This window comes from Leucopleurus acutus (genome assembly GCF_964270905.1).
Source record: "Leucopleurus acutus genome assembly, chromosome: 8".
NCBI lineage: Eukaryota > Metazoa > Chordata > Mammalia > Artiodactyla > Delphinidae > Leucopleurus > Leucopleurus acutus.
The window spans coordinates 58,654,459-58,664,430 of record NC_139151.1 but is presented as its reverse complement, the minus strand read 5'-3'; the positions used below and the strand labels follow the sequence as shown (position 1 = coordinate 58,664,430).

At 60.2% G+C, this 9,972-nt stretch overlaps 1 protein-coding gene across 1 annotated transcript; it reads left to right on the top strand.

Annotated features, from left to right (window-relative positions):
* Positions 1 to 1,261: 1,261 nt before the first annotated feature.
* Positions 1,262 to 7,143, top strand: RELT (RELT TNF receptor). The gene is made up of 10 exons (XM_082844630.1): positions 1,262 to 1,321; positions 2,324 to 2,398; positions 2,506 to 2,672; positions 2,882 to 2,961; positions 3,675 to 3,932; positions 5,219 to 5,299; positions 5,574 to 5,655; positions 5,843 to 6,097; positions 6,529 to 6,727; positions 7,038 to 7,143. Exons 1-10 carry the CDS (start codon positions 1,277 to 1,279, stop codon positions 7,083 to 7,085), a joined length of 1,290 nt encoding a protein of 429 aa, XP_082700756.1. The 5' UTR covers positions 1,262 to 1,276; the 3' UTR covers positions 7,086 to 7,143.
* The last annotated feature ends 2,829 nt before the right edge of the window (positions 7,144 to 9,972 follow it).

The window sequence follows — 9,972 nt, the reverse complement described above, 5'->3', positions numbered from 1 at the left end:
GACAGCCCCGGGGTTCCAGGCAGGGCCCCCTCAACATGCTGGGCTTGGCTGCTCGAGGCTGCCCCTTGGGGGTCAGAGGCTGCCTGTGGCCTGTGCCTGAGGCCCTCCACGTACACTCCTCCTTCACCCTCCTGAGCCTGGAGACAGGCCTCCTGGAAAGAGGTCATTGAACTCCCTTATTCTGCCACTATCCCTTTTGTGCAATCCAAATTCTTCTTCCTGCTCTTCCAACCTCATCCTCTGCTGGAGACTTTTCTACAGAGGAGGCCACACCCTTGAGCCTGGGGGCTCAGCCTCAGGCCTGTGCCCATCACCCTCTGTGCCCTCACATGCCTTATTTGGTTTCTTGGCACTTCCCTCGCTCTGGCACGGGGACGCTCACTGTTTATCTGTTGGTCGTTGGTCTCCCCTGGGGTGTGAGTTCCCTGAGGACAGGGACAGCGCCTGTCTTGTTCATACCTTTTCCCGTGCTGAGGGCAGTGCCCAGCACACAGCAGGTGCCCAAGAGAAGACAGAAGGCTTGAATGCTGGCTGCCACTCCCCACCCCTGCAGGTCTGCCCGCGGCTCAAGAGATGCAGTCAGACACATCCCAGATCTCTGGAGAAGTCTGCCAGGCGGGACCGTGGGACCCGTGGGAGGACCAGCACAGTGATGGGGTTGGGGTGGGGGAGCTTTGGGGAAATGGAAGTCTAGAAAGGCTTCCATAACAAGAGGCCTTTGTGCTGGGCTTTGAAATGTGACAGAAAAGGCCTTTCTTGGAGCAGAAACAGCAAGAGTGAAGGCAGAGAAGTAGGAGAGGCGGGCATGCTTGTGCGCCCCAAGGAGTTCTGAGAGGCAGGAGCCTGAGAGCTGGGGATGCAAGTGGGGAGGCCGGGCGTGGGGTCGCTGTCAGCGCTCTCGTTCCTCCCACCTCCCGGGGCTGAGGCTGTAGGCTGTAGGCTTCCTTCCTCCCCTGCTCCCCTGCCCGGGCCTAGGGCAGCTGGCTGTTTATGGAAGAGGCAGGAAGCCCTTCCTCCACTGGGAAGCTGCCCTGGGAGGCTGGCCCCAGATAGGGTGCCCCCACCTCTGCTAGGGCCTGCAGTGGACCAGAGGGCAGGGCCGGTGAGCGTAGGCCAAGCCGCCCCAGCATTCTGCCTGCCCGGTGACACCTCTCGATGTTCCCGTCCAGCCCCGTCCTGGAAGGAGGACTGCAGCTGCCTGCCTGCCTGCCTGTCCCATCCCTGTCTGAGCCTCCCCTCCATCTGCCTGAGGCTGGCGACCCACTGGGGCTTGAGGATGAAGCTGAGCCCACCGCACTGGCCCCTATCCTGCCTCCTTGTGGTGAGTTGGGGATGGGACCGTGGGGAAGGTGAGTCCTGAGCCCTGCGCTCAGGAACCTCGTGCTGCGGCGGGTACTGGGGCTGGTTACATGGCTCTTTTGAAGAATCGAGGCAGTCTGACCCGAGGAAGCGCCTCCTGCCCCACGTGCTCCCGGTGCCGTCGGCCTCCCAGTGTTTGGCACGTGCTGGAGCCGCGTCTAGGGCCTGAGGAGGTCTCTGGCACCTCCCGTGTGACATTCCCTCTGCCCTTCAGGGTAGCTGGCTATACGCTGTGCCTGCCCCAAACTGGGGCCCAACTGGAGGACTGGGGGGATCTCCCCTGCGGGCAGGATTCGGGGCAGATAGTTCACACTAACTGTGAGAGGGAAGAGAGGGAGCTCCGAGAGGAATAGGGGGAGGACATGAATGGAGAAGATCCTTCCTTTGGGGCCTGTCATGCTCTGTGTGGGTCCCAGGGTGTGAACGGGCTGGCCTTGTGTTGTGGGAAGGTCACGGAGGAGAATGTGGTCCCAGAGACTCAGCCGAGGCCCCGAGGCCCCATCTGCAGTCTCGGCCCCAGGGATGATGAACGGAGGCTGGTTAATGATATTTTCAGCTGTGGTGTGTGGACCAAGGCAGCAGGAAGGGGGGCGGAACCTGAGAGAGGAATTCGGAGGAATTTCCTCCTCATCATCCTGGTTAGCTACAAGGGCGTGACTCTCAGACCCAGGGGCTCAAGATCCTGATCTGGCCCTGTCTGAGGCGTTTCAGCACTTTCCAGAAGCAGATGTGGTTCTCCCCTTGCCTAGGCAATGGCAATGCAGCCGGTCTGGGACAGGCAGATTTTACTTGTAGCACAAGGGACTGAGGTTAGAGAGTGTCCCCAAAGCCTGGGGGTGGCCCTGTATATTGGTGGTCCTTGTGCTTGGGGTGACTGTAAGTGGGTGGGGGGTAGGTGGCCCCAGAGATGCCATGTCCCGGTGCTTTCCGCTCCCTCAGTGTGTCCTGCCCTCTTTTCTTCCAGCTGTTGCCCTGGCCTCTGGCCACTGCAACATCAACAACCCCTTGGCCGTGCCCACCCGGCGAGGAGCCCAACCTGGTGAGCTCGCCCTGCCCATCCACCTCTCCTGGGAAGACTGTTGAGGGCCAGGGGCAGGGACCTCAGGCCTGGCCCCTGGCTTTGTTCTCACTCTTCCCCTCCTGCAGGAACCAGGGCGGGGCACATTATGCAGGTCCTGCCCCCCAGGCACCTTCTCAGCTTCCTGGGGCTCTAGCCCTTGCCAGCCGCACTCCCGCTGCAGCCCTCAAGGGAGGCTGGAGGCCCAGGTGGGCACGGCAACTCGAGACACACTATGTGGAAACTGCCAGCCTGGGTGAGCCATGGGGTGGGGTGTGGGTGTTCATGACCAGGTGACCAGGACTTGAGATCCTGGGGTCCCAGCCTCACTCACCTCTTGAGTGGGCCACAGTCTTCCCATCTGTGAAATGGGGTGGGTCAGGACCAGTGAGGGTGCCCAGTAGGAAGGTCCAGCCTCTCTTAAGGATAGTTTTTGGGCTTCAGTAACATCTTCCCTCCCTGCAGGTGGTTTGCCCCGTCAGAGGTCCCCCATGTTCCCTGTCGGCCGTGCTCCTGGACACCCCTGGGTACTCGCGGCTGTTACGGTGAGTGGCAGGTAATGGCTAGGACTGGCGGGGTATGTGTGGGGAGGGGTCTGGCGAGCTTGAGCCCAAGGGCCCCGCAGTGTCCGTCTGGGGCAGTGGGGTCCTCACTCCCCTAGCCCAGGGGAGGGTGTGCAGCCACAGGGTGTCTAGCAGGTCCACTGGCTGTGTCTTCTCACCCCGTCTTTGAGTGGCAGAGACTGTCCAGCAGGTGGCTGCCACAGCTTGGGTTTCACATCCCAACCAGTCTCCTGTCCTTATCCCCTCGAAATAACCCACGTAGCTGAGTGTGAGCACATACGCTTACATACGTGCACCTCCTCTCACCTGTTGAGTTGGTCACCTTCTGAGGCAACTGACTCATGGGTCAGGCTGTGGGGAGGCAGGATCCGGTGTTGCTGTGCCCAGGCATGTGCACCATTGCCTTTTGTTCACCCCTGTGACCCATCATGAGGGGTGGACAGGGGCCTCAGGGTCTGGCCGTCCTGAGGGCTGAGGAGGCCTTGCTCAGGCTGGCTGACTGGTCAGATGGCCAAAAAGGAGGGTGTGAGTTGCCCTTTACTTCCCCACCATAGTGGAGAGTGGGTGCTCTGGACATGCCAGTACCACCCACCGCCCCGACCCCTGCCCACAGTAACCCGGGCCCTGGGCCTCTCTGAGTGTGTTTCTCTCTGCCTCTGTCTTTCCTCCATGCCTCCATCCTCCGTGGTGCTCAGAGCGGGGGCGACGGGCCCGACGTGGCATGGAGGTGGCAGCAAGGGCGAGCGGCGCGGGGGAGACGCGGCAGCCTGGGAACAGCACGCGGGCGGGCAGCCCCGAGGAGACAGCTGCCCAGTACGCGGTTATTGCCATTGTGCCCATCTTCTGCCTCATGGGGCTGCTAGGCATCCTGGTGTGTAACCTGCTCAAGCGGAAGGGCTACCACTGCACGGCCCACAAGGAGGTCGGGCCTGGTCCTGGAGGCGGAGGCAGCGGTGAGGCCCAGCCTGGGGCTGGGTGGGGAGGCCAGAGGGCGCGGCTGAGAACCTACTTGGTCTGGAGGGTCTGACATGGAGAGGCCTGCAGAGGGCTAATCAGGAGAGTTTCCCGGAGGTGCCGCACGTGGGCCGCAGAGGAGACACTGTGGACTGGCAAAGTAGAAGGAAGGGTGAGGCGGCCCGACGTGGCAACTGGGGCAGAGCAGAGGCAGAGCAGAGGTCAAGTGGCTTCAGTGGGATTCCCTCCCTGTGTGAGGCCCTACCCAGCTGTAAGGGCCTGGACTCCTCAGGGACTGCAGTTGTGTGTGTGGTTCAAGGGTTGGACTGCTTTCTGGGTACTCAGGGTGACCTCCGACCTCTGGCCTGAAGGGCTGGCAGGGCAGCTGTCTTGGACAGGGACCATGCGAGGCTCAGGTTTCAGCTCCAGGCTGTGGTTTGAGTTACGAGCCCTGGACCCAGAGGGAGAGACATGTTCCTCCTGCCCCTACCCCAGGGCCCTGGGTCCCTTTTCTTCTTCCCCTTACCCCTCTGCGCTGTCCCCTGAGGGCTAGTAGGGCCGGGATCCCACATGCACATACACTGCTCACAGAAATTGGGGGCCAAGTCAAGATAGAATGGCGCCTGCCATGCCAGCGCCCTTTTCAACCTCCGACACTGCGGTCTGCAGGGGTCAGGAGGGGGACAGGCGCTTTAGGCAGGCAGGAAAGTGGCAACTCAGGCCATTTTGCCTGGAACTGCACTTGTTTTCTTGGCCTAGGACTCCCTTTAACTGTTGGCTGCTGCCTGGGTGCAAGTCCTAAGAGTTCTGTTTGCTGCTGGCCCAGGAATGATTGCATGGCCCATTCTCATGCTCTTGAGGTTCGGGTCCTCAGTTAGTTATACCGACAGGGCGGTGTGCAGGGAGGTGATAGGCCTGGGATGGCAGAGTTTGCTGGGGCTGTCGGAGGTCATGGGCAGAGAGGCAGCCCACAGCTCCCTGAGGCTAAAGAGAGGAGAGGGCAGGCCCTGGGAGAGGCTGGTTCCCTCATCCCACACATCTGCAGGGACGGTGGAGTTCTGATGGCCCTGAAACCGCTAAGCCCCTGGTGCTGCTGGGTGCAGGGAGCAGTGATGCTGAGTAAGTAGTGAAGGTGATAATGGGCTCAGAATCAGAGCTGAGGCCCTTAGGTACGCATACAGCCAGGCCAGGGGCGCCCTCTGCTGCCATGTCCTGGTGTAGCCTGTGAGCCCAGGGTGTCCCACTGCCTCCTTCCCTAGGATCATGGTTCTCTGTTCTTCCCCAGGGGTCAACCCTGCCTACCACACTGATGACGCCAATGAGGACACCATTGGGGTCCTGGTGCGCCTGATCACAGAGAAGAAAGGTGAGGGGGGAGGTCTGACCCCATCCCTCCCAGAGCTCTGCTCTGCCCCTCCCGCCGGGATACCTCAGGCCAGCGTGCCCCCTCTCTGACCACTGTGGCTCATGGTGCTCCCGCCTCTCTGCCTGCTTTTGCCTGGTGAGAGGTGGAGGAAAAGGCACACAGCCTGGACCAGGGAGGGGGTGGCGGGTAGGTAGGGGGATTTGTGCTGGGGCAGGAGGTTGGGGGGAGTGCCCCTCACGGCCCAGAGCCGGGTTCTGACTACAGCTGCCCACAGAGAATGCGGCGGCCCTGGAGGAGCTGCTGAAGGAGTATCACAGCAAACAGCTGGTGCAGACCAGCCACAGGCCTCTACCCAGGTAAGTGGGCAGGTGGGCAAGGAGGGACCCAAACCACAGGTAATCAGCCTGCCTCCTGGGGACTCACCACTTGGGTATGTTGCCCCTCCTGTCACCCCGCTTCCCCTTCACCTACCTCCTGGGGTCTCCTGGGCCTGCCCTGCCCCAGCCCTGCCCCAGTGACCGCTCCCACCTGTGTCTTCCACAGGCTGCCGCCGGGCCCACCCAGCATGCCACACGTCTGCCCGCATCGCCACCACCTCCACACTGTGCAGGGCCTGGCCTCCCTCTCTGGCCCCTGCTGCTCCCGTTGTAGCCAGAAGTGGCCCGAGGTGCTGCTGTCCCCCGAGGCTGCAGCTGCCACCACTACTACTCCCAGACTCCTGCCCAACCCGGCCAGGGTGCCCAAGGTCGGGGCCAAGGCAGGACGCCAGGGCGAGATCACCATCTTGTCTGTGGGCAGGTGAGGAGGGCATAGACACAGCAGGGTGCCACAACATGACATGACAGCTCTGGGGGTGGCAGGGCCCTAGCCTGATCCATGAACAGTGGGTTCAGTGGTGGCCTCACCCTTCCTGGCCTCAGTGGGCCTCTTTGCAGTGGGGGCGGCCAGGGAAAAGCCAGGTCTTCCCAGCTACGCTCTCTCACATGGAGTCCCTGGGCCCCCAGGGCAGGGTCATAGCCCCCATCACACCTGCGCCACCTCAGGCTAAGAGCCTGTCCACCTGCAGCCTAGTGTCGGGAGGTGTTGGGAGCTTGTCAGTGGGTGGGAAGACGTGGGGAGGGCTCAGGCTCTGACCCATGAACTCGCTGTGTGACCCTGGTGGATGCTGCGCCCTCCACACCTGGGGTCCTTCCTCTAATGGAGGATGATCGCACTACCTCTCCCCACAGGTTCCGTGTGGCCCGAATTCCTGAGCAGCGGATGAGTTCGGTGGCCTCAGAGGTGAAGACCATCACGGAGGCCGGGCCCTCAGGGGGTGATCTCCCTGACTCCCCACGACGTGGCCTCTCCAGTGAGCAGCGGACACTGCTGGGAAGTGGTGGAAGCCACCCTAAGTGGCTGAAGTCCCCAGCAGAGAACAAGGCCGAGGTAAGGACCAGAGGGGAAAGGTGTCTGTTGGCACCTGTGCCAACCCCGACTGCAGATGGGGCAGGGGTGGAGGTACAGAGGGCTACTGCCTCCTGGGGACTCACCACTTGGTATGTTGCCCCTCCTGTCACCCCGCTTCCCCTTCACTACCTCCTGGGGTCTCCTGGGCCCTGGTTTGGGGCCCTCCTTGTCCACCTGCCCACCCACCTGGGCAGAGGCCTGTGGCTGGTCTGCGCTAGCTGTTTGCTGTGATACTCCTTGGAGTCCAGAAGCCCCCTGACAGCTCTGACCCCTCACCCCTGTCCCCCAGGAGAACCGCTATGTGGTCCGGCTGAGTGAGAGCAACCTGGTCATCTGAGGGGCTGTCTCGTCTGAGGATACTGCAGCCTTGCCCTGGGAGGCTCCGAAGGCTTCCTGGAGGAGGTAGAGCTGCAGCTGAGCCAGTGAGGATCCAGAATGGCCCAGCAGACAGAACAGCCAAGGCCAAGGCCTGGAGGTGGGAGCGTCCACCCCAGTGAGGAGGCAGGCCAGCGTGCCGGCGGGTGCTGTGTGCAGGAGCAGGTTGAGAGCCCCTCCCATCCCTGCCGCCCATTTCCTTCCCTGCAGGATGTCCCTGATGCCGTGCCCTGCCCTGGCTGGATCCTAGGAGCCCACAGGGTCCTCTGCACCGCCAGGTGGCTAGGCCTCAGTGGTGGGGAGGGGCCCTCTACCTGGCACCCCTGGCCCCATGCCTTAGTGATGAGCCACCCCTTACCTCTGTAGAGGGGACCTCCCCCTCCTTCCTGACAGGTCCTGCAAAGGGAGGAGTCAACAAAAAGCCATGAGCTAGGAACCGGGTTCCTGGGTTCTAATCCTGGGCAAGCCCCTGGCCATTACTGGGTCCTAATTCTTCTGACTGTGAAGCGGGGAGAGAGTGGCGTCTCGGTGCCCAGGGCCTTCCTGCATCTTGCAGGCTCTGGGCTGGGTCGTGTAGATGGAGAACTTGACCCCTTGCCACCCCTCCCACTAGTTTTATCTGGCCCCGTTTTTTGCTGCTTCAGGGCCACCACCTTCAAGGCTCCCAAGGGGCTGCCCATTCATGGCTCTGCCTACAGAAGGGGCATAATGCACGTGCCTGCCCCTGACCCTGCTGTTTTTATTGAAATTGAAAAAACAGACTTGACCTGGGCGGGGCTGTGGTACAGAGCCCCAACCTGCCCAGCCACCCACAAGATCTCAGGCGCTTTGGAGGGTAAGGGGTGAGGCCTCTGGCCTCGGTGGTTTCTGTGTCCCTGTGGTATTGGTGTGTCCGTCCCCTGGCCTGGGCAGTGCGGGCGACTGCCTAGCCCGCGTCTCCACTCTGGCTCAGCAACCTCGTTATTTATGTGGGGCTGTGCAGGCATGGGCCCACTGCTGTCACCGTTTCTCTTATTTATTGAAACTTTGCTGTTGTCCCACCCTTGTGTCTCCACACCCATCCATTTGTTGAATAATAAAAGGTGGGAAAGTAGTGTCATGAGGCGCTTTTTTCCCTGTGTCTCTTCTCAGGTCTGCCCATTCAGTGAATAGTTGTGTGTTGGGCTCCGTGTGTGGGACAGGCCATCCCTCCCCTGGCAGCGCCTGCTGTTTGGCAGGTGGACACCAGGCAGCAGCTGACGTGGGGCCGGAGGTGGCCTCTCAGGTCACCTGGTTCTCAGTGAAGGCCCTAGAAGCAGTGCTGTCCAACGGAAATAGAGTGTGCGCCACGTATGTAATTAAAATTTTTCTAATAGCCACATTTTAAAAAGTAAAAAGAACCAAGTGAACTTATTTTAAATGATATCAACAATGTATTTTACTTAAACCAGTATATCTAAAATACTTTCATTTCAATATGAAATCAGTATAAAAATTATGAATTAACCATTTTTTTGCTTTGAAATGTGGTATGTAAAATACACTTAAAGCATGTCTTAATATGAAGTAGCATATTTCAAGGGCTTGATAACCTCATGTGGCTAGTGGCTCCTGTACTGGACAGCACAGCTCTAGAGGAAGTGGAGCCTGGCAAATGGATGGGGTAAGTAAGGCATATTGAGGGCTGGAGAATGTGGGAAGGGGAGCTGTGTTCCACAGAGGGGAAACAGCATGTACAAAGGCCGGACGGCAATGAAAACAGGAGCCGGAGAAGCTTCAAGTACAGAGTGACTCAGGTGTGAAGGCTGGGCTGGGGGTGGCAGCAGAAGGCAGCCACATGGGCTCTTGGAAGCCACTGGCCCTATGCCAGGGATGCCCAAGGAGCCTCTAGAGCATTCAGGAAGGCTAAAAAGTATGACTAGCCAGCTCATTCCTGACCACTGTGGAGGGTGCAGGAGCTGTGGGAGCAGGGACCCACAGGAGGCTGTTGCAGCCATCCAGACAAGAGACGGAGGAGCAGGGGTTTGCGGGGGCGATGGAAAGACTCCTGGGACAGAGGACGGAACTGCTAGGCCTTGGTGCTGGGATGTGGCTCACGGGATTCGGGCCAGCTGGGTGGGGAGCAGTGATGCAGACCCACGGGATGTCCTGAGGCACCTGCACGTGCAGGCCCGCGGCGCTCGAGGGACAGACCTGGCCTATGATGATACCTGGAAGCACTCAGATGGGCATTTGCACCAGGACTGGACTGGGAGGGAGCACGTTCCAGGGAGAGAGCTCAAGGAAGGCCCAGAAAGGTGGGAAGGAAAGCAAGCAGGAGAGTGCAGCGTCCTGGAAGCCAGGGAAGGACGAGAGTGTGGGGAGCAGGGTGGGTCACAAAGCCAGGCGCTGCTGCAAGGTCAGGACTAGCATCGCCTGGCTAGCCGACACAGGGATGTGGCGAGACCAGAGCCAGGTCCCAGTGGGCTGAGCTTTCTGCAGAAGCCTGACTGTGCCAGGTAATAGCTGGTAGGCCCTCAGGCTCCGGGGAGAGAGGGTTTTTAGTTAATTCCAGGTTCTTTTGGTGTTTGGTATGGTTTTAAAAGACAGAGGGTCTTCCCTGGCAGTCCAGTGGTTAAGACTCCGCACATCCACTGCAGGGGGAGCGGGTTCAATCCCTGGTCGAGGAACTAAGGATCCCCGCGTGCTGAGTGGTGTGGCCAAAAAAGAAAAGAAAAAAAAAAAGGAAGAAAAGGACATATTTCAACACTAATGGGAATGAGGCCCAACGAGAGGCTGAAGAACCAAAAAGCGACGGTTCATGGAACCTGGGGAGGTGTGGAAAGGGACACCCTGCGGGAGGCCCAGGCTTCACATAGGGCAGAAGCCAT